Genomic DNA, 23,903 nt, shown 5'->3' with positions numbered 1-23,903 from the left:
GATTTCCCGGCACTACCTAGGTTTGACGCTCGTTTTTAAGCCTGCGTGCTGAGGTCGCGGTGCTATCGCACGTCACGTAGGCCGGCTGGAAGATGGCGGCTCCGGGGGAATATTTCAGCATCGGCTCCCAGGTCTCATGTCGGACATGCCACGAGACGAAGCTCCAGGGGGAGGTGGTGGCCTTCGACCACCAGAGCAAGATGCTGGCGCTGAGTATCCTTACCCCAGGGTGACCGGCGACTGGGAGGTGGGCAGTCAGGGCTGGTGGGGGAGGGGGCAGGCTCCAAGATCAAGGTGTTGGGATTGTGGGTTCTGACAGCCTGGGGGAGCGGCCAGGTGTATGGAGGGGGCTTATGATCCCCAATCAATGGGCAATTCCTAACCACATCAGGGCTGATCACCTGATTGATCTGTGGATTGAGCCCAGTGGGCATGTGATTTAAAGGTACACAGCATGGAGTGAGAGGTCTGGAGGAAGTGGATGGCGACCTGGTGGAGAAATGACCAGATCTCCTTTAACCATTAGACTAACTCAGGAAAGGACTGGGGGCTGTGATCAGGGGTAATAGTGGTATGCAGGAGCTGCTAACCCATAGGCAGTGTGGGCAGCAGCCATATTTAATGCCCCATGTGTCCACCTTTTGAGGAGGTGGGCAGGAAAGGGATGTGAGCGCTGACCGGGATCAGCAGTGTGAAGCGAGTGTTAGTGCTGAGTGTTTGTGCTGAGTGTGCCGTCACCGGTAGGCATAGTGCTCAGGGTGAAACGAGGATGATGTTGTCGATGCTAGGTGACCAACGAGTCCAGTTGGGTGGTTTTCCATTTTTTGATGGTACGAGGCATGCAAGGTGGGTTTGTTCTTTTTGCTGTTGGCCTGAGCCGACCCATCTGATAATCTTTCTTCTGTTAAGCGGTTTCTTTAGGGGGATCTGATGGTGAATATTTGTTTACATGTCCTGCACCTTGACCTTCATTGTGGGCTGGGTGGTCCTATTCGTTGTCGTCGGCCAACATGCTATCTGGGGCTGTTGGCGAATTAACTTTTCTCTGAAGGACCTGAATTTTGTTTGTGAATAATGACACACCGGAGGCTTATTTTGGGTTGAGAAGGCTTGTGTAGATATTCAGATCCTTCACCCTCAGGAAGTGGCTTCTAGCCGCGTGTAACTCGGGGTCTCAATTTATGGAAGCTTTCATGTCTTAGATGGCTTGTCGGTTGGGTAACTTGGTTTACTTCAGATCGACACGGGGTATGTCTCGTACGCCTGTATTACATCGTAATTCGTAACTCTAGATGATGCCTCCTTTTCATACTTTGTGTTGGCTTTGAATCCCTCCAGAATTGGTTCAGTTGCAACTGCCACAAAAAAAAAAAAATTCAAACTGGCCCTTAACATGGAGTCAGGTGTTAAATCCACAAATATCACGCTAGTAAATATGGACAGCTGAACAGGTCTTCTCCTGTCTGGTACTCGTGCAGTCAGCTGCTGAAAGTGTATATAGAAAACTGCACGTCAACCGGGTGCACCAAAGGGGTTGCCGTGGTGTCCGGCCCACGGGGGCCAGCCTTAGCTTGTGTGTAGTCCTATGTATATGTGTACTAGGACTGTGTGTGTTAAGTTTTCTTGTCTGTAGTGGACCATCCGCATATTTTGGATGCCACGTGCCAATAAAAGCAAGCTCTGCACACATAATACTGTTAAAGATCCCACATAGTGGGACAGCCTCTTTAACGCTCCTGTCTGACCCCAAAGGAAAGCCCTTCTGTTTGTCATCCGGTCACCCCACTTCCCGTTGCCCCCGTATATTTTCACGGTGACCGCTCTGTCATTTGTCGGGCATGCCGAACTCGTAGCCAAAGCCCCACATGGGTACGTGCCGGCGTCGGGCTTGGTGAGTCAGGGGGGTTTTCCCGGCTTATCTGACAAACTTGTTTTTTGCCGTGGGGCAGAGACAGGATTTATTTTGGGTTTTTTTGTAAGGATGGAGGTGAATGATCGAGGGACCTGATGGGACTCCATGCATTTTTCAATGCTGTGAATGGAAAAAGACTTTTCTTTGTTAAGTATAGTTTTGTGTACATTTATTGACCAAATTGTCCCAGAAATGACCTTATTCTGCAGACGTGTGGGTCACCTAGGTAGGCAGTCGCGATAGCGGGTGGCTTATGGCTGTGCTAACGCAGTCCTTTCCTACCTAGACTTCCATGAGTCAGAAGATCCTGCTAGGTCAGGGGTGTCCAACCTGCAGTCCTCCAGCTGCTACAGGACTACATCTCCCATACTCCTCTGCCAGGTCCTTAGTCCTGCAGCCGCAGGTTGGACACCCCTGTGCTAGGTGATTATGACTGAGGCATTCTATTGCTTACCACAAGGTTGTATTATGGGTTGTTTGGGGATAAAATGCATACATGTAGCAAATTATACAGATGGCAAAAGCTTGTGAAGCTGTTGACGTTTGGAAAATCACCACCATACACTGTTCTTCCGAGGATTTGTTTTTGCCTTAACCCCACCATTTACAGAATGCCCCCCCTCTAGCGGAAAACCCAACCACGCCGACATCTTACTGCTCAACATGCAGTATGTTTCTGATGTAGAGGTACTGAACGATCGCACGCAGACCCCTCCACCCCTAGCTAGCCTCAACATCAATAAGGTAAGCGATTTCCGTCCAAATGGCGCGGCGAGTCCTTCGTGGTCCTTGTGCTCTATCTCTATGCATAACAGATCAGTCACGCATTTTATAAAGAGTTTTTTTTTGTTTCTATGGCGACAGCCTACTTTTGTGTCATGTGATAACTGTTCTCAGCAAAAAATATGTAAATGAGGCAGTTTAAAAAAGTTAATTATTGATGGGAAGGCCTTGGGCATTAAACCAATAGACCCTTGCATTTAAACACCTTCCCAAAAAATTACTCCTAAAAAAACCAAAAAAGGTAATTTTTATAAGATTATCTTATAAGGAAGTCTAGATTTGTGTCATGTTAATGGCGGGGGGGAAAAAAGTCATTAGAATTGGTGGAGATGGTACTTAATTGACTGAACAGCACTCAATCACAAGCCTTCAAGCCTACTTTAGGTCTCTTCGGGCTCATTATATATGGGGTGCTGGCAGTTCCTTTAAGCGCTGTCTTCTCCATTAGCTCAGCCCATGATGTAATGGGTTGTCAGTGTTTTATTTGATCCTGCATAGATGAGTACGTGCTGTTGGCTTCCAAAACCATCTCATTCGAGCAGACAAGGAGACTTCAGTGGTCCTCCTGCTCAGCGGACTAGCCTTCCCTCCACACGGACTGGAGGTTTAGTCTTCTGGAACGAGTCTGCCTGCTCCACCAAACCTTAAGCACTTCCGTTTCTTGGAGTATTAGAACTTGCTGGTCCAGATGGAATCTGATTTGATGGTTACAATGTCACACAAGTCTTGTTTGTGTTAAATACCTGATCACACTCTTTCTCCAAGATACTCCGCATGTCACTGAAAAAAGAAACAGTTTGCTGTCCCTGATGGCCTCACTAAAGTAGGATGCATATTGAAGTACTCTGAGTACTTTCATGTGCGTCCTTTAAAATAGTTATAAGCGGGGAGATGTGTTAATATAACTCTCACCCCCTCTGACTTCTTTTCCCAGGTTTGTTACATGGTGACATAGCCCATACGGAGTCTTTAATAGCCAGACCTGTTAATCGTGGCTCTTTTTCTATCCCCTCAGCTTGCAAGCAGAGCTCGACTGGAGAAGGAAGAGAAACTGAGCCAGGCGTACGCCATTAGTGCCGGAGTATCCGTGGATGGACAGCAGCTATTCCAGACTATACATAAGACGTAAGTCGTGCAGGGTCATCGTTCTTTGTGTGGTGCTTCAATTTGTGGCCCTGGCACAAATTAATCAATAGAAGTAAGATTGTCTCTTCCTATGTCATCAGCAGCTTGTTGACCTCTTACTCGCTGTAGTGCTTTCCTACTCATTGGAGATCTGAAGCCTAATGGCAGACTGCAGCTTCTACCATGTTCCACCAGCCACATAACATTAATGGAACTGTAGCCTGTCCATATTTAGGACAAACTTGAGCAGCCGACCTTCTTGATAGACCTTTCCCATAGAGATGTCTTCATTCTTCCAAACTGAAGCCATCTTTGGGTTCTCCGGATACCAGCTTGACCTTCTAGATGAGGATGTTCCTGCATTTTCATGATACAAACGTCACTAGTAGTGTTCATCTAGACAATTATAGACCATTTTTTTTTTAATTTTTATGAAGCTTTGCGCTGATCTCATTCTTGGAAATTGGCAGATGTACTTCAAAGCATGTGAATATTTTTATTTTCTCAGGATAAAGGACTGCAAGTGGCAGGAGAAGAATATAGTAGTTATGGAAGAAGTGATTATATCTCCCCCATACCAAGTGGAAAACTGTAAAGGAAAAGAGGGGAGCGCTCTCAGCCACGTCCGCAAAGTAGTAAGTATCTGAGTCTGGCCTTGTCTCCTCCTGCCTCGTTTATTGACAATGTAAGGATGTTCCTAGCTGGGATGAGGTCCCTGCCTGCTTAGGCAAATGTATAAATGAGCTGATCCCATAAAGACTAGGCTAATTTTTTTTGTCCTGTCTCTTTTTAGGTCGAGAAACATTTTAGGGATGTTGAAGGTCAAAAGGGGATGCAGAGAAACGCAATCCAGTCATCACAGAAAGAGACCAGTACGTCCTCCTGAGCCTTCAACACACGTTGGCATCACCTGCCCCAGAGCTGCCTGCTCTTCTCACCCCGAGGGTTGGAGCCCTGAGGAGAGCCAGATGGGGTGGACGACATGCGGGGTGTGGTGAACAAGAATGAGGGAGGGCGTGGGGTAGCTTTTATTTCCGGACTAGTTGCTCTCAACCCTTTCCTTGGATGGCTTTCAGTCTGGCATACAAAGGGGATGGGGTTGAGGGGATACAGAGCTATAGAAGACCCTAAGGGCTTCAAATTTTTTTTTAGCCGGTCCGGCTCAAATTCGGAATCTCCTCCGGCATTGCATTTCTTCCACAGCGGACTTTATTTTCCTTTTTTTTTTTTTTTTTTTTTCCCCACCCAACCCCTATTTGTCTCTTTTTGTGTTAAAGTTCTATTTCCCTTCCGTTGCTGGTAGAAATCTCAACTCTTTCTCAGCCAAAGGGCCACGGTGAAGCCCGACTTGTTTCCCTCTGGCTGGAAAAGAGTTATAAAATTGCCTGCAAAAAGAAAAATAAATAAAATTAAAAAAAAAAAACAGAAAAAAAAATAAAATTGAAAACAACGTAAACCCGGTCTGTGTGATTCTGTGCAAGCTTTGGGGGATATATATTCATGTGTTACCCATACCCCACCCAACTTCTAATGGAACATGTGCCGGATAAACTAGATATCTATCGATTAGATGTCGAGTTTATAGGAAATGCTGGCCCGCTTGGTTAAAACCAGGATGAGCTAATACAAGGAAAACTTGGAATATTTCGGAGCAGAGAAATGCTGCTTTGTCCCTCTGGAGAAAAACTGGAACGCTTGCGTTCTTCTGCATCAACAAACACATACTTGGGAAGAATGAGCTTTGATGGACTTGTGCCTGAGTTGCAAGCTAATCGACTATGTAATTGCCTCCAGCTGCGAATGACAAAGCAGGTGGTTTGGAATTAGAGGGTCTGGGTACTGGTGGAAGTGGTGGCTTCACATCCAAATTAAGCTCTTTAAATCTTGTGCCTTTGTCTGCCAGGACCAGAGTGATCTTCTCACAAGGGGTGACTGAGCAAAAAATCCCTTTTTATGTTAAAAGTATCACAGGCTTGATATTTTTTGGCACCTTGCCACCAGGAGAGAAAGAAAGTGGGGCTGATTAGTTAAACATTTAAGAAACTCATGTTACGCAACTTTCTGTAGCCCGTCTTAATCAAACAGGCTTGCCAAGTTGATTGTCTTTTCCTGGGATAAATATGCAACTGGGGGTTCGAGTGGATATTTTTATAAATAATCCTCGTTTTTAATAAGGCTGTCACATGAAGATTAGGAGTTTAGGGTTTTCTTTTAGAAGTTTGGGATGTCTTTTTGTGGCCAATAGTCACATAACTCAGATGAACCATCTCCAGTACCTTCTCGTTTCCATACACGTCTGAAGCGGTGCTGAGCTCTTTTGCATCTTGTTCTCACACTTAAGTAGCACAAACCTCTAGAGACTTTCTATTGGGTTCAAAAGACGAGGCTGGTGAAGTAAACTACTCAATGGCAATGAGATCTTTAGATCTTCGTGATGCAGGAAAGGGCAGTCAAGAAAGATCTTATCTGCGAAACCACCGTATCACAAAACAGAAAATGTACATGCGTATGAAATAACACGGCCGTTTATTTAGGAAGACAACACAGAATTACACTCTCTGGAACGACAGTAACATTGTTTTTCTGTCAAAGTGCGTGGGGCCGGCCAAACTTGGTCTATCAAGCGACAGGACCACTGTATGAAGATAAGCGGTCAAAGGGTGGTGTATGAACATGAATAGTTTCTTAAGGATACCGAGGTTCCTTGGGCTTTGTATGAACACACGTTATATTTTTGCAGTAACGTTAAAGCCCATTGGTTAGATTACACACCGGACCTCACTTATCCTGGGTTTCAAACGGACCGTCGGGTTCATTCCAATTCTTTTCTTGGCTCTTCTTGCGGTTTCTCTCAGCCATCACGATGGCAGCAATGACGGTCACCAGAACAGTTATGGTGATCACCAGAACAGTGGCTGTCTCTGCCACACACAACTGGTTATCCACAGATACCAAGGCAGCTCCAGAAAGCTGTGGTGGCCCGGCACACGTAAGGTTGTCATAGTCGTCTATGTGCAGGTGCCTGACACTGGTGATTTTGCCAAACACTCTCTGGAGGTCACAATCGCACACCCATGGGTTGCCGGATACCTGAATGTGAGTGCTGGGTGTCTGGAGGTTTAGGAATGTCTTGAACTTTAGGTGGCTGAGCTGGTTCCCAGAGAGAGCCAGCAGTCTGAGAGAATGGAGAGATGTGAAGGATTCGACTGCTATGCTGCTCACATTATTGTCTGATAGGTCCAGTAGCTCCAGGTTCTGGAGCATAAAGAAATAACCACCTTTTATGGCGTCGAGGAGGTTGGACTGCAGGTGTAGGTGGCGGAGTCTGGAAAGACCACGAAAGGCTCCTTGTTCAACAGAAATCAAGAAATTCCTGCTCAAGTCCAACTTCTCCAAGCTTTCCAAATGACGTAGACTCTTGTAGGTCAAGGCGGTCAGGCGGTTGGAGGGGACCTTCAATTCTCGCAATGAGCCCAACCCTCTCGAGAAATCTGCTGGAATGCTCGAGATGAGATTATTCGAGAGATCTAAACGCTCCAAGAATCCCAGGGAGCGGAAGGATTTTGGTGACACCATTGCTATTTGGTTCTCAGAAAGGAGGAGGATGCGTAGCGACCAAAGCGAATGGAAGGAGGCAGAGTCCAGGTGGCTAAGGTTGTTGTGGCGTAAGTCCAGCATCCAGGTACTATGGGGCAGTCGGTGAGGAACTGTGAGAAGACCTTGAGCCCGACATTCCACTAGGTTGGATGAATCATAGCAGAGACAGGGCGCGGGGCAGTTTTGGTGGGGGGTGGAGTATAAAGGTGAAACAAACAGCTGGAGGGCAAGTAAAAGCAGCATGGTTTAGGCAACGTCTACAGATGACCTACAATCCAACTTGGTTCATCGTTCTCAAGATGATGAGGATCTTCAGTCATGGTTCATGTCTTCTGTGTCCTGTCTGTTAGCATTAGCAGAAATAACATTATTACGATACATTTGTTATGTTCATATAGTTACATTATGTTAAATCTATATTCAACGTATGTTCGGGTAACAAGCATACTATATAATACTATATAATAATAATTTTCTGCATTGCGATGAACACGTAATTATTTATTCTGAAATGAACTTTGCGTTATCTCTGAGGATATATATCCCCTATGCATTTATGTCTGTCAGAATCCACCCTTCCCCCATCTCCCTGCGCCATCCCACTCACAATCAACCCACTCTCTATATCGTCTCTCGTGGAATCTAGAACGTCGGCTTATAATGCACCCGTCAGCTTCTCAAAGCCAACATTTTACTGTACAATACCCTAAAGCTATATAAAGATGTCTAAGGCCGCAGATAACATGCAATGTATACGTATCTTATACTATCCTAATGCTTAGGTTTTCTATGATTCTGCTTTCCCATTAAGTTATTCCTCCCCTTTTGTGGAAAATGATTGGCTACAGCAGCCTTTCTAAGAGTGGCACACGGAGAGATGAGGAGAAAATGAATTATTACTCTTGTTTTGCCAACTTTTGCCACATAGGGCAGCTTCACAAAGATAATTAAAGATAAAGATTCCTTTACCTTTGGGGAGAAGCTGCGGCAGAATTCCTCCGCTGTGACCATAAGAGAGCTGTGCATAAACATAAATACCCTCAAACCTCAATGAACTGAAGCAACTGTGTAAAGAAGAGTGGGCCAAAATTCCTCCACAACAATATGAGAGCGATAAAGTCATACAGAGAACGATTACTTCAAGTTATTACTGTACTTTCACGCATGGCTTCTCCATTTTGGCTTTATTTTAGTTGAATAAATCATGGCACGGTGGAATATGTCATGTGTTGTTGTTCATCTGAGGTTGTATTTACCATCTTATTTTTGGGATCTGACTGTCTCTTTAGAATCACAAATGGAATTACCCCCCTCCCCCGTTCACACTAACCATATAGTCCTTAACCCCCATTGCCTGCATTACCAATCCCCCGTCTTTTAACCCCGAATAGTCCGTGTGCCCATGACCTACCGTTAGTATATTCTGCCTTTTGTGTTCAGCGCAGATCGGGGTCTGATAGGCGTACAAACTAAACCCATCAGAATCATCAAATCCCTCTCTAGGATTAAGCGACTGGATAATGCACATTTATCCCACATCACCAGAACCTGGCTCAATTCTCTTAACCCTAAACCGATTGAACATCTGTCCATCTTCTTATTTCAAAAGCCGCGCGCTTGCGCACGAGGAGGTATTAATATCCAGCATAATAATGATCACGAAAATAACTCTGAATGGTAGAACCAGAAGCTGTGGTTGGAAGATAGAAATGACTACATTATAAAAGTGTAGTCTTTGCCTCGCTTAGACTTCCAGCTGAAATGGTAGGGACAGGCTGACTAGGTGAGCCTCCTGGGTCAGAACGGAATTATTATATAAGTAGATTTGCACAGAAACATTATATTGTGTGCAAGAGGTATGTATCTATAGAAGAAAAAAACTGACCCCAGACAATGAACACTAAAAATAGGCCAAATTGGTAAAACTGGGTAGGAAAAAATTAAAAAAAGAAAAGAAATAAATAAATTATTATATAAAAAAATGCTATTAAAAATAAAATTACATGGAAAATGTTGATTTATTTAATAACCATATTATTTATAAAGATCTCTTCTGGTGCAAAGCTTTAAAAGGGATTTTATCACCATAGCAACCACTGAAATGTTCCTGCTTATCGGATCATTGGTTGCCATAGTGATAAGACCACTTTGAAAATGGTACCATAATTGCTTTTTCTATAACAAAATCTATATTTTTTTTCCGACGGTACCTCCAAGGAGCGCGTAATTACATGCGTGTATCTTGTTCGGTACGCTCATTATTATTTATTAATCTATATAGCACCGTCATATTCTGCAGTGCTGTACAATTTGTTTACGATGCATTCGATTTCTTTAAATTGTGATATACATTTTGATTTACCTTGCCGACTAAAAAAAAAAAATGATTGCATTGATGATTAAAATCAATTTGATTGAAATCGAATCTTATCTGATTTCAAAGAAAGCTCGGATGAAAGAAAAATGCAATTTTCAGCTTTGCTTAAAATAAATAAATAAACGAAGAGCGGGTTTATGCCTAAGAACCAATTCTGGCACGAATGGGTACAACCGATACGGTTGCCATAGCAACTGCTTGAAACTAGGGACGATTCTATTTAAATAAAGTTGATTTTAACTTGTGTAAGAGACTATAATATGCATTCACTGGATTTCCACTAAAAAAATAAATAAATACAAATAATAATAATAAAATAAATACATAAATAAATATATATATATATATTTTTCTCTTCCTCTTCCCCCGTATGATACATACCTGCGCTGAGAGGTGATTGTCGGAGTCGTCCTGTTTGTGAGAGAGAAGCTCTCGCTGGCCGCCAGTATCTCCCAGGACCGAGCAGGGCGAGGAGGAGACACCTGTATTCTTTTACGTTGTCAATCAGAGCATGAAGTATGCATGATCCTGGTCTATTATTCATGATCCTACAATAGACCTCGGTGGCACAGTGTAAGGAGACACCCTGCGGGCAGTCTAGCACTTTAATTGACCTGATGTCTCTGAGAGATGACTGTAAGCTCTTGCGTACCTGGTTCATGTGATGTTTTGCAATGAACACTTTTTGGGACCTCCCGAGGAATTATCTCTTCAAGATATCAATAGACAGAAAGGGCCCATTGGTGATTTTGCTCCCAGTATGTTATGGTTGATATCCCTGCTTGAATGCAGGTGGCTGAATTAAGTGTATCTTTAAGTAATGACAAGTCAAGGTTTCCACGAGGACTGAGATTAGAGCCATTTGGGCGAGTCTCTACATAGAATCTTCTCGATGGGCTATTAAAGGGTTAATATTTAAATAGTCTCAGGGGAAGCTGGGTTCCCAGGTATGGGGGTTACACACATTGAATCTATCCTGTAACTCCTGCTATTACCCCCATACACCCCCCCTCTCTATAACCCCCTACTGCCAAGTACAACCCCCCCATTTAACATATAATACGTTCCCACGACTCAAAGTATTCCATACAAGACAACCTGATGATGATTAGCGTTGGTTTAATGCCAAACTTTACTTTTCTTGTACTGTGATCCATGACCCCCAAAATGCATCCCCCAGAAAAATTGAGTTTAAAACCTCACATTTTTACATCCGTTCCTCGTAGCAGACCAATAAATAGACAGATACTTAATTTGGCACAGTATCATTCGCCCCCCCCGTCTAATCACCATTCATTCGCCTCGTAGAAGCCCCCCTTACTCAATGATCAAAATATACAAATAATCCCCCATGTCAATGAAGGCATCAGGGTTACGGAACCCAACACTCCCCACTGTCCATGAAAAATGTTCTTCATCCCTTTATTTTTGTCCTGTAGATACAGCAGAAAGGGTTGTTGACACCAACCTAGAGCCTACAGGTGGCACTCAGGACCGTTCTCACCCTCTGCTCCAAGGTACAGTCAGTCTGTGGGTAGTAAACTGGCCAACCTTTAACCCTTTCAAAGTGCCAGAGGCATATGCCACCCCTCTACAAACCGAAGGGTTCATCTGAGATGAATGTAGAAAACATATAATGTAGGACTGCATTCAAAATATTGCTACCTTGCTTTTTTTATACACGTTGCCTCAAAACTCAGGGTATGTATGTGTGTGTGTGTGCGTGTAAATGTATAATATATACATATATATATATATATATATATTATACACACACACGCAAGATCACCAGCATGGACAGTCTCATTCGGTACTGACATATGAGGGATAATGAGTATGTGTACATATGTGAAAGGGTGTCCTTATGTATGTATGGCTGGCTGGATGAATGCAGGAGAAAGTATGTGTGTATGAATGTATATGTATGTTTGCCCACCTGAGGAGGGCTTTGTCCGTATAGGTAGCCACCCCAGCATCGTTATGGCTGCACAGGTGACCACAGAATAAATATCCTCTGAGAACTCACATTCATCCCTCATGTCACAGTATGTGTGAGTGCACGCATTATGCACCGACATTCTTGCACAAGTTAAAAGTTTACAGTGCACGCTCACTCTGCATTAGAGTTACAGAGTCGTGACCTGTATATAGGTGGGATTTTTTAGGGGGGGGCGGTAAAGGGTTTGAGAGGGGTGCTTTCCACTTGAGGTCAAGGGCAAGTAATAGACACAGACCACCAGCACAGACACAGCACAGAGACACACAAAGTCCAGGAGTCAGGGCCTCCAGGGAGCCGATGGGAGCCACAGGATACTAGAGTCATTTCAAGGTTATCATGAGATACGAGCCACAGAGTCTCCAACTCAAAAAGACCACAGAGGCTCCAAGTGGCCATTTCCCATGTCCTCCAGGAGGTATAAGACAAGGCGCCTTAAGGAGACATGGTACAGAGCCAAAGCCACTTCACTTTACAGCTTTCTCAAATCCCATTTTGGTCCAGTAGTTTGTTCTTGAGAACCATATTCAAAAATCAGTGGAACGTACACCCCCCCCCCCAGTGTTATAATACAGAAATAGATAAGCCACAGTAAGGGGCAATTGCTTGCAGTCCTGACACCGGGGGGGCAGGAGATATCCTGACGGCACAGACAAGCAACATCCACTCCTTGCCCATAACTCGCCTTTCCTTGTAACATAAAATCTACGGGGCGGTCGGACATTGAAGGGTGAGGAGCTTCTTCTCCAACTCTGCCACCTAGAAATGAAGGAAGAAGAAGTGTGAGAACATTGGGATTCTAAAGTAACATATGATGCCCCAACTATCATTACATACAGGGTTAGACTGACTACATAGCCTGGATCATAAGAAAGCCGCTGGCCATTGGATTAGTGGTTTCAAACCCAAGTTCTAGAATGTTGTCCACCATTACAGTAAAATGAAAGTATCATGGTCAAATAGAACAGACAATAGAGGACCCAAATCCAGCAGGTGGAATAAAAGAGGAAGAGAATCATATGGGGGTAAATGGGAATGAGCTTAACATTACTTGTGGCAGACCATTTTTTCCATGTCTCACCCTTTTTTATCACAGCATGTATTCTGTCTACACCCCTAGTCTTTTATTTCATTTGCATTCTGTTTGGGAGGGTATTTTGGGGGGCATTTGTACTTCTGTTGTGTCTGAGGGCAAATCCCACCTTTTCCTGTAGCCTGAGGATCTCGGTAGCATGAGTGGTCTCTACCTCTTCCAACTCTTGCTTCTGCATCTCCTCTTTCTTCAAGAAGTCCATCTCTCTGTGGGCAAAAGAACGACAGCTTTAACAAACAAGCACGAATAAGCCAAGTATAAGACAGGGAAGGAGAGGATTGGTGTTCAACTGAACAAATATATACCGTAGTTAATAATCTCATGTTTCACAACAGTAAAAATATTGTTCTCCCAAGATAAATGTCCCCAAGCTGTCCTACAATAATAGTTGTCCTCAGGGTTCCCCAAACCCTGACCATGTAAAATAACAAATCCAAAGATAGGCACTTGAGTAATGTATAGATTAGTATGATGGCAATCAAACATTTGGCAGTCCATGGTAGTCTAGGTAGCCCTAGAGTAGTAGAGCGATCGCTTTTAAATGCACACTAGGCAGGAGTATTTCTCAAAGGGGGGTACGGATACTGAAAATTGGTTTAATGCAACGTGTGAGCAGAGAAGGGTTATACAGTAGAATTATATATACAAATATATATACCAATTATACATACAGAAATATATGTGCGTATGGGAGGTGGGGATGATCCATGAAAGCATCAGGGTGAAGGAATGAAAGCTAGATAGCTATATGATGAATTGGTAAAAGAGGAAAGATGGCGTGAAATGCAGGAACAAGATAATATGGCTGAACCTGTCAGGGAATGCATGAATTAATTGTGTTATATATGGGTTAAAGGATATTAAAGGATAGAAAAAAAGGTAATGCTATTGATTTTGAGGCAATAAGAAGGAAACCATGAATGAGAGGAGTGCCTGAATGAAACCTTAAATAATGATGGTTATGTTGTGAATGAACCAGTTGAATAATATGTTCCATAAACATAAAGAAAAGCTGTGAAGCTGGGAACGTTGATGAATTAGATATCTTTAGAAATGAACATATGTGAAAAAGCGATGAATGTTACACTGTGAAAAAGCAACGTGCTGGGGAATGAATAAGGATAAGGGATTGCATTAGATAGATGAGGCATAAAATAATAAAATGATAGGATAATTCAATGCTGAAAAGTCTTCTGAGTGATGAGAACGAACGACCTGAGGCTGGACAATGGATGCTAACAAGCAGAGGATGAATGATGAAAAAATAACTAGATGATCAACTGCCTCGTGATTTCTAAACGAGAGTGGGTGGTTGAGAGCAAAGATGTGAATTAATTACAGAGGATCACAGATGACGGAGAAGGAGGAGGCTGATGAAACACACGAGAGTGGAGTTTACAAATGTGGAGGTGGTAGACAAGGGAGAGGAAGGATGAAAATGCAAAATAAAAGAGAAGAAAAAAAATCAGCTGAAAGAGAAGAGCATGGACCAAAGGGAAGAAGCCAATGCTGAAGACCAGATTTATGAATGTCAAAGATTCGATAAAGACTCAAAAGGTGAGATGGTGAATAGATAGAGTGGAGATGGTCATTGAGGCGGATCAGCTCTTTGGATGTGATAGAGATGAGAAATGTAGAAGTAGAGAACCAAGACATTCACAGGGAGCATTGTTAACAATGATGGAGCTCAGTGGAGGTGGTATCTACTCACTTCTGCTGGTACTCCTTGATCAGCCTCTTAGCCTTGCTGTACTTGCGCTCTAACCCCTGATGTTGGGCTTGGGTCTCTTTAAGATGCTCATCTACTGCCTGGCATAAGCTCTGGGCCTCCATCCAGTAACCCTGCAGCTTTTCCACGCGCTCTCTGTTCTCCTGGACACTCTGCTGTAGTTGGACCTTTTCCACCCGCCAGCGAGAACGCTCTTGTTCTAGGCCTGCCAGCTGTAGAGGATGGGAAAGTGGGAAAAGAGTCAGGATTAAATATATATATATATCCAGTTGCATCTAATGAATAGATGAGGAATGAATAAACTTGCCATCCCTTATTTGTACCCCAACCTAAAATACTTAGATATCAACCAGATCATAATTTGAATACACAGAAACTCATTAATCCAGAAATGTATATGAACTGTTAACTAACCAAACTAAGTTCATAGACGTAACCATACATTAGTTAATACCAAAATGTAATTATGTACAGGACAACATGCATGGTGTTGACCCAGACTACCATACAGCCATAGCTGCATATTGTTGCAATCATGAGAGATTGAGAGGTGAGAGACCTTGGCTTGGTGGTGAGACAAGATGATTGCGGTGGCAGTCAGGGGTTCCAGGGGAATAGGATGTGATTTGAACATACCCAGTGAATGATAAGACAGGAGTTATTAATATTTCACCTTTCTTTTTAGCTGCTGAATCTCAGCTTCGGTCACAGCATGTTTGATCTGGAGCTGCAGGGAAAGACATAAATATCAAACGTTGACTAACGACGAGTCTTGAGGTTAGAAAGATATAGGAGTTGTGAGTTGCTTGTGATACCTCTTTGAACTTGTGCACTAGCTTTTCCGGGTCCATCTCTACTGGTGATAAGGTGTCTTCTCCTTCTGGGAGCTCAAACACCTCGATGGCCAGATCCCCCCCTGGGAACATAGGGCTCATCTCTTCATCCTCCTCGTCGGTGGCATACTCTCCTGTCTAAAATCCCAATCAATTCATGTTTGAGTCTATAGATGTGTACCACATTTTAGTACCATTTCAGTTATCATTAGACTTTTTATATGCTCCCTCCACATTCTTTTCATGAAGCTCCCTGTGGCACATGTTCATGGTGATAAAAGCATATGGCACTATGGTGCATAAATACTGAAACTGCTCCACCAATGATGACTCCTCTGGTGTCAATGAAGATCGTTATGCATAACCTCACATTTATCTATGTGGAATCTCCTTTGCCTCTACTAACACAGTCCCTAATTTTGCTGAAACCTCTCAGAAGACAAAAAAGAAAGATATGTCACAAAGATATACACCCGCATTTTTTTACACCGCCCACTTACCTCTTCATCTTCCTCATTACATTGGTTGTATCTCTGCTCCATGTTCTCTCTTTGCCACCTTTCTTGTTCCAAGGTTTGCTGAATGAGCTGAGCCACCTCGCTTTGTTCCCCGGGCTTCTCGCGACCAATCAGAAATCTGCCATGACATTTTCAGCATTACCAATCTTATTATCAATCATCACGTTCCTTCCCCTACAGCTCTTCAGGTATTCTTCTACCGTAGATAACAAGGTAGTGGCGTAATATATTAGATCCCTAATCCCTGCAGACCAAGTTCTTCTAACATGTATTCCAGCTGCTGAAAATGGTATCTTACCGTACACGGCCCTTTGTATTTCTCAGGACAGACGCGGCAAAGGACTGGGTGACCCCAACTAAGCTTGTTCCGTCAACTTCCACTAGAAGATCATTCACCTGGATCCTGTACAGAGTGGCATATATAACGGTTATAGATACATTTGCTTAGGTTCCTTATGTGATATTTGTGGAGTAATACGCATATAAATATTATATAGGCATATTTCCGTTATTTCCAGTGAAGTACAGATACCAATTCCAAAAGAGATTTTATTCAGTTACCTGCCGTCTCTGTGGGCCGCTCCTCCATCTGTTACTGTCTTTACAAATATCCCCAGCTTCTCCAGGCCCATGTCGGCTCCGGCTCCCATCCCGATAATACTGATGCCGAGACCTTCGGAATCTGCAGGGGCCCATGTAATAGGCATGAGTGCGTAATGATAAATCGGATGTGTATGTATGATGTTTATATAGCATATGGAGCCTCAAAATAAAAAAGCTGCCATTCTTGGCAAAAAAGGGAAGGAAGTGTGGGTATTGTAGGTTCCGTACCTTTCTCTAACTCCACGGGGAACAGGTCCAGCCTCTCCACCCGTTTTTCCAGTTCATACTCCGCAGAGGCAGCCATCGGATCCACATCATCATTTCTCCGGTCGTAGTCCTCATTTGAATATGTTGTAAATACCTGTCAAGAGAGGCAATCAAAATATATACAAAGATGAATAACACCCATCTGCCAGGATAAGGCTGATAAAGTGGCCTGCAGTCCCTATGTTCAGAGCCAATGTGGTCTACAATGTACATCATGGGTATGTTCCACTCTACAGACCCAATGTTCTATATGGCTTTATCGGCATGCAACTTGATAAGCCAAGCCTGCATAAACTCAGCTTTAAACCATTGCAAATCCTCTGGGGCTCATCTTGGACCAACGTGGACCCTAAACATGTGATTAGGCTTCTTCTACGAGTCCCACTGTTGGACCCTGAGATCTGCGCTTCTCTTTACAGGTATGAAATGTACACGGACACGTTGCCCCACTTTACTGGACATTATTTAACAGACTGGTCGACAAATTCTGTAATGCACTGGACTCAATAACAAAAAAAGGTTCAATATCCTCACGGCTTGAAGACCACTTCCAATGGTCTACTGTTTCCAAACTACTGCCTTAAAACAATTACAATATGTACCTTTTCTGCCTAAACTACTATGATAAAAAGGAAGGCGGGAATATGGTGGCAGGAAAATTGGGTTTGTGTCAACCTTTCTGGTGTCTGGTAAGAGGGATCAGGTGTAGCACAGAACATCAACATGCTTCAAAGGACCCACACGACCATCGGTGGTCAACAAAGTGGCCTGCGAGGGAGCATCAAAGGGCCATCTACACTACAGAGACTCACATCTCCTTATGATGCTGGATAATGTGGAAACTTCGCTGAAGAGAAGGCCGAGAAGTCCTGGATCTCGTACAATCGTGCATTCTGTTCTACAAACAATTTTAATTCCTTGGATGTTCTAATTTATAGAGGCCTGCAAGTCTTTACATTAAGAGGGATTATATATCTTGTTCACATACACACTTGTCTTACTGGTTTCAATCACGCATTAAGTTCTGTAACTTAAACCAGAGGCCTGCTGGCATTTGATATTAACAGCGTAGTCAAGTATGGACTTCCAGCTATTATTTGCTACAGTGTGTTTAGTTACATATGACCACAATGGTTTAAGAGGGAGAAAGCCAGGATGTCGGCGTCTGTGGGGTCAGTTTCTGATTGGTCACGGGGAGGAATGATGTTACTGCACCACACGGAGGGCGCAGCACTCACTGGGCCCTTGGGCCAACTTGCTAGGAAAGGTTAAACAAGGCAAGTGCTTAGGTCTCCAAATTGTTGGGCAGAGGGGTTATTTGACTCCAGCCATAAGAAGCTGATGGATGAAGTTTAAGGGGGGTCCCAATGACAGAATGTTCTTGAATTAAGGAGTTCCAGGGGCTAACTTAGGAAACCTTTGTGGTTCATGCTGTCACTGATAGTTCCGAGGTATGATGGCAGCAAAGTAGAAGAAGCCATAGATCTGCGTCCCGGGCATTCCGTAAACACTTTCCATGGACTGATTTTGAATGCAGCTGTGTATTTCCCAAACCCATGCCTCCAAACTTTTACCCCTGGCGAAGCGGAACGCTGGCGGGGGGGGGGGCTAGAGTGTCACTCAAACTGCGGGATTGGGGTCACGAATATCGCTGTCATGTCAAGCTCAGTGGGATAGAGTGGCAAAATTGGGACTGTCCTGCACATAAATGGGTGGTACGTAAGTGAAGCAGCCTCCCAACAGAGGTGGTAGAGGCTAAAACAGTGAGGGGATTTAAACAAGCATGTGCTAGGCATACGGCTCCTGAATCTAAAACGAGACCAAAGGCTTTAGGTGAATTGGGCAGAATAGATGGGGCCAAACAGGTCTGATCTGACGTCAGATTCTTTATTTCTTTGTGTTACGGAAGCACGTTTTGGTGAATGATATTAACCATGTAATATTAGAACGCTACCACTTAATCCTTGTGACAAAATTCGTTCAGTGGTTTCATTGGTTCCATGGGCTACAATGGGGCAATATTAATTCTTTAATTATGATGTGCAGGTTAGAGAAAAATCTTAATTGTAAAAAAATATATATATATTTTAAATATTTGCATAAAACCCTCATTATTATTATTTCTCAATTCCATTGTCTTAAAGCATTCCCTGTGCACATCTATTGTGTTTTTCGGCGATGTTTGTTCATACAGATATCATGAAATACATTGTATTAAGTCATCTGTTTTCTCTCGATCTTAGTTTGATCTCTTTAATCTGGTGCCCGAGATGTAAAGCTATTTTCGGGAGGCAATGTGTCATAAAACCGTTCTCCCGCTAACAATAGATATTTCCTCTTTCCAGTGTACCCAGTTAACTCTGTCGACACCATATCCCCATTTTAAAAAGTGCCAACTACTATAGAATTTCATGGTTTCAGAGTGTCTTGTGTCTATATTACATTTACTTTTGCTTTTCTGCAGTTTCACATTTTTTTCACCGTACAGTAATGTTTTTTAATGTTCCTTATGCTCCTGCCCTCACGCGCTGAATTATGATTGATGAAGGTGGACAACCATGCCATGTTCCTCCTTCTAAGGTAATATCCATTGCCTATCCTTCCATTAATCTCAATATTCTTAATTTACCTTTTCACATTACCTGCACAGATTGCCACAGGCACAGCTAATGGTTTCAAATCAGCGTCGACATTGCCTTTGGGCAGCAAGAACGCACCTGCTGACTATTCCATATTGTCACGTCCACTTTCTAGCTTTTCCCCAAATTCTACTGTAACCAAAATTAGCACCAGATTGAAGAATTGTACAGATTTAACTATTAGCTGTGAAGGGGTTTTTATATGGAATGGGCAATGTTTCCCTTTGGATTTTGCCCCCCTGCAGCAACAAAATGCTTCTAAACGAACGCAGAAATTAGAGATCTCCCATATTAAACTAGCAGTTTATTTGGTGATCGAGTGATTGATTTTCGGCCCGTCTGCTGAAGTGCGTAACACAACCAGCTGAACTGGAATCTACGCCAATAAATATTACCGGCTCCCCAGAATTTTTAAATCGCATAGAAGCACACATGCTCATTCCTAATTAATCACATGTAAAGAAGAACTGGTTGAAATGTGCTGCACAATTTCCTTTGGAGAGCATTGAGGTCTCATCAGCTCATTGCCCCCTTATTATTATGGTTTTGAGAGTGGGTTTGGGGGTCCATCGTCCTGCTGGGTTTTCCTTCGGTGTGTGGTCCCATTGCTTTAATGGACACCATTGCATGCCCACCAGAGAAGATTCTATGAAGAATCCAAGAAAGCAGCGGATAACAGCCCCCATCTTTTCATGTACGGTGTTGCCACTATAGATATGAATGTCTGGGGTCTGCTTAATGAGTCCCAGGGTGTCAGGCACTCATTAAATCATTCAAGATGTCAAGTAGCCAGTGATTCATCCCTGTGTTACTTTGTAGCCTAAATTTGCTTGGGTTCTTGTTGAAGGTAATCCAACTCATAATGTTATTTCTGATGCCCAAGCAATGCATTTGTATTCCAGCCCCTCTTTAAATGCGGAAGACCCGTGGATACTAATCTATACCCAATATAGGAACGGTATATACCCTACTTCACTGCCAGGTCAGTGAAAGGACAATTCCATGTGAAAAAGATACCCCTAAGGCATATAAGACATTATTAAGGTGGACAGATAACCAAGTATATGACAACGAGGCCTCAGCTCCACGGGCGTCAAGGAAGACGTTCCCATGATTTGGAGAGGAATGAAGCCCCTATCCTCAGGTGTGAAAGAGAATTATTATTATTTATTGTTTTACATAGCGCCATCATATTCCACAGCGTTGTACAATAGGTAATATCTCCCGATTAAAGCGAGGACTGCATCCAAGAAGATATTCCGAGGCATGGCAAGGGATGAAACCTCGCGTTCCCTACATTGATGAGGAATAAGCCTCGAATCCGGGGTGTTAATAGGGACATCTCCAAGAGTAGCCAAGTAGTGAGGTCTCAAAGGTGCCAAGAAAAAGATCCTGCCAAAAAAATCTAAATTCTGGAACCTTTGGGGTTTCTATATAATAGACCACTTGGGCCGAAGCAACCAGGATATTAAATGTATCGAGCTCCAAACACATTGCTCCATCAAATGAAAACTATATACACACACATACATATATATATATATACACTGCTCAGTATATATTCACAGTATTTTATGGAGACACACACACATATATATATATATATATACCGCTCATTAAATATTCACAGTGTTATACATACAGCACCATGTTGCAATCTGTAGGAATGTGAGACATAACCACCGCTCCATGTCCCGTATATATCATACTGTATATTTACTTGCGTGTACATATATAATACTGCTCCTTATTGTTTGTACACTGTTTGTGATGAGGACCAATACTGTGTGTGCGACACAAACACTGGTGTGTAGCACACACACACACACACACATATATATATATATATATATATATACGGGTGTGTATATATATATATATATATATATATATGTCGCTCCCTGCGTCACATGGTGCTGCGAACGAGCAGATGCTCGCTGCAAACTGATCTGCACTTAATTGTCATCATTTCCTGCATCACGTTACAGACGTAAACGGCTACAGCCCTTATACACAAATTGACATCCATGTTGCAACTGCACATCGCTATGCACATGCAAATTACTGTGCGTGTAGCCAATGCGAACTAACACGCAAATGTATGCACACATAGCTCTGCATACGTGAACAACAACCCCCCAAAAAAACATGCGTCCATGGCCTTGAACAGCTGTGACCGGGGCAGCTGCCTTTACTGTACAACAGGAACCTTTAAATATCCCCCAAAACAGGAAGTGGGGGGACTCCCTCCTCCCCCACACCCTGCCAAGCTGCCAGTGTCCCCGCAGCAGGAAGTGTCACACAGACACAAACACTTCCTTTATTCAAACAACAGCAAAAAAAAAAAAACAGGGAGACCAAGGACCCGGCGCCCCAAAACAGAGCCACACGTTCAGAACACGAATATAAGCACGAGTGCGTGTGTGAATGAACAGATGTAGATCACTGAGAGAGGGGGGCGAGAGAAACCCACAATTACATCTAGCTAGAATCTATGATACAATTGGCTGACGGAATGTCTCGATGCCCATAAGTATACAAAAAGACAGGGCGAGCCGTTATTTTTTTGTATAGCCCAATCAGTACGCTGCGTGCCGATAGGCTATGCCCATCGTGTTGTATCATCAACCGTTATCAGGGGATTCTGGGATTGCACAGGCTGGTATTGGTGGGTGGACGATGGTTTATCGCTAGAATCGTATTGGGGGCATTTGATTAAGGTCTGCTGTCTTATCCCCACTATCTAGTAATTGGAAGGAGAGCAGGCCTCCAGTCTTACCTTAATGGGCGCTGTACTGAAGCGTATTTTTCGGTTGGCAGTTGGTTCCTCCTCTTCAGAGAGACCCTCAATCTCTTTGCAGGTGTTCAGCGGTTCATAGAACCCATCCTCTTCTTCTTCATCCAAACCGCTACCCTCTGAATCGTCACCGAGGCCACTGCAGACACTGAACTCTATCACTTCCACCTCTGACCAGTCCTCCCTCTTGTAATCATCTTCTCCTGCCTCAGCTTCTATCTCTTGAGCCAAATCTCCCTCTCGCGCCGTCACCCCTTTCGCCTCCAAGCCTCCATTCTCATTCCCGGTGTTGCCAGCCTCCTCAGCTTTGGCCGTCTCTGTTTCTTTCAAGACGTCTGTTTCAGACTCGCCACTCTCCTCTACCTCCACTGGTTTGATTTTGCATATTTCCTGGCCAACTGCTGGTTTGTTCGGCCCATCGCCAACCTTTCCCAACGTCTTCTTCTCCTCCGCTGCCTTGGCAGCATCTGGTTGAAAAAGTCTGGTACGCCGGCCTGATGGACCTTTGGCCGGGATTTTATGGAGATTGTTGCGCAGGTCTGCGTTTTCAAAGACTGCGCTGAGCTGGCTAACGGTTGGAGAGACCGCATCTGTGTCCAGCTTGTCCAGAGATTCTGTGCTACCTCCAAACCGCACAACAACGTCCAGTTTTCTGTCTTGGAATCCTCCTCTCTCCTTGCGCAGGAAAATTCTGTTGGTCGTCTCCTTTTCTTGTAGGTTCCTCTCAAAAACGCGTCGTGCCTCCTGCAACTTGGATGTTGGCCTTTCCGCCGGGGGGTCAAAATGGCTCACCCTTTCCGACACGCTGGTTCCTAGCTTCAACAAGGAGCTGTGGTTGACATTCTCATTCAAGCTGCCGGCCCGCGGCAATGTCAGTTTTGACGGTTTCTCTTTTGGCCGTCCAGCCTCTGATTCGGCTCCTGTTGGGCCTGTTCCCATTTGCAGGAACATGTTCTTGATGCGGTGGACGTTTGATCCATATTTACACCGCGATTTGCGTCCTTCTTCGGATTCGGGATCGGGCACTCCATCCTTATTGGCTTGCAGTGTCTGCACCCCGACTTCATACGCATTTCTATGTGGTGATGAACTCCTTGGCCCCCCACCTGCTGTCTTACCCTCTGTCTTCATCATTTTGGAGATGTAGGACGTGGGTACCCAGATCTCATAGTCCTCTCCTCCACCGCCTCCTCCTGTATCTCTGATCTTTCACATCCAAGCTGCTTTCCGTAAATGGAGCATCCTACCTTTTCGGTAACGGAGAAGCAGAACAATGTAGCCCGGCTATGTAGCGCAGTCACCCACCATGTCACTGGAGCTGATGCATCCTGGCCTAAACTAGCATCACGAACAGCAACATCCTCCTTCCTCCTTTCTCTCTCTCTCCGACCCCCCCTCCTCTCTCTTTCTATCACTCCCCCTCTCTGTTGCTCTCTCCCTTTTTCCTGCCTTCTGCAATCAGGAGGGGTTCCTGCAGGGTCCTACAGAGAGAAGGGTTTGTCCAGCTTAACAAAAACAGAGGGAGGAAGGGATTTAAAAGAATGATGGATCCATCTATAGAAATGCATTAAGAAGACGTATAGTTATTTCATGTGTATCACTATTAGTATTATTTTGTATATATATATATATAT

The 23,903-nt window shown here is 43.8% G+C and overlaps 2 protein-coding genes across 2 annotated transcripts; one reads left to right on the top strand and one right to left on the bottom strand.

Annotated features, from left to right (window-relative positions):
- The first annotated feature begins 31 nt into the window (after nt 1-31).
- LSM12 (LSM12 homolog) lies at nt 32-5,276 on the top strand. The gene is made up of 5 exons (XM_053453863.1): nt 32-213; nt 2,523-2,656; nt 3,711-3,820; nt 4,329-4,455; nt 4,614-5,276. Exons 1-5 carry the CDS (start codon nt 93-95, stop codon nt 4,704-4,706), a joined length of 585 nt encoding a protein of 194 aa, XP_053309838.1. The 5' UTR covers nt 32-92; the 3' UTR covers nt 4,707-5,276.
- Nucleotides 5,277-10,896: 5,620 nt separating this feature from the next.
- Nucleotides 10,897-23,657, bottom strand: PPP1R9B (protein phosphatase 1 regulatory subunit 9B). Its single transcript, XM_053453850.1, has 10 exons — nt 22,252-23,657; nt 16,795-16,927; nt 16,525-16,645; nt 16,262-16,366; nt 15,946-16,081; nt 15,428-15,583; nt 15,286-15,339; nt 14,595-14,824; nt 12,993-13,089; nt 10,897-12,549 (listed from the first exon to the last, which is right to left on the bottom strand). The coding sequence occupies exons 1-10, from the start codon at nt 23,401-23,403 to the stop codon at nt 12,496-12,498; spliced, it is 2,238 nt and encodes a 745-aa protein (XP_053309825.1). The 5' UTR covers nt 23,404-23,657; the 3' UTR covers nt 10,897-12,495.
- Nucleotides 23,658-23,903: the final 246 nt, after the last annotated feature.

This window comes from Spea bombifrons, chromosome 13 (genome assembly GCF_027358695.1).
Source record: "Spea bombifrons isolate aSpeBom1 chromosome 13, aSpeBom1.2.pri, whole genome shotgun sequence".
In the NCBI taxonomy this organism is placed as follows: domain Eukaryota; kingdom Metazoa; phylum Chordata; class Amphibia; order Anura; family Pelobatidae; genus Spea; species Spea bombifrons.
This window is presented reverse-complemented; position numbering and strand designations above follow the sequence as displayed.

Bases quoted from the DNA above. Each gene is read 5' to 3' on its own strand.
- PPP1R9B (XM_053453850.1), bottom strand. From the start codon at position 23,403: ATGATGAAGACAGAGGGTAAGACAGCAGGTGGGGGGCCAAGGAGTTCA. The intron at 16,082-16,261 runs GTAAGATACCAT...ATGTCATGGCAG, and splicing joins AATACAAAGGGCCGTGTACG to ATTTCTGATTGGTCGCGAGA. The intron at 15,340-15,427 runs GTATCACAAGCA...CTTTCCCTGCAG, and splicing joins TAGTGCACAAGTTCAAAGAG to CTCCAGATCAAACATGCTGT.
- LSM12 (XM_053453863.1), top strand. From the start codon at position 93: ATGGCGGCTCCGGGGGAATATTTCAGCATCGGCTCCCAGGTCTCATGT. The intron at 3,821-4,328 runs GTAAGTCGTGCA...TTATTTTCTCAG, and splicing joins TTCCAGACTATACATAAGAC to GATAAAGGACTGCAAGTGGC. The intron at 4,456-4,613 runs GTAAGTATCTGA...GTCTCTTTTTAG, and splicing joins TCAGCCACGTCCGCAAAGTA to GTCGAGAAACATTTTAGGGA.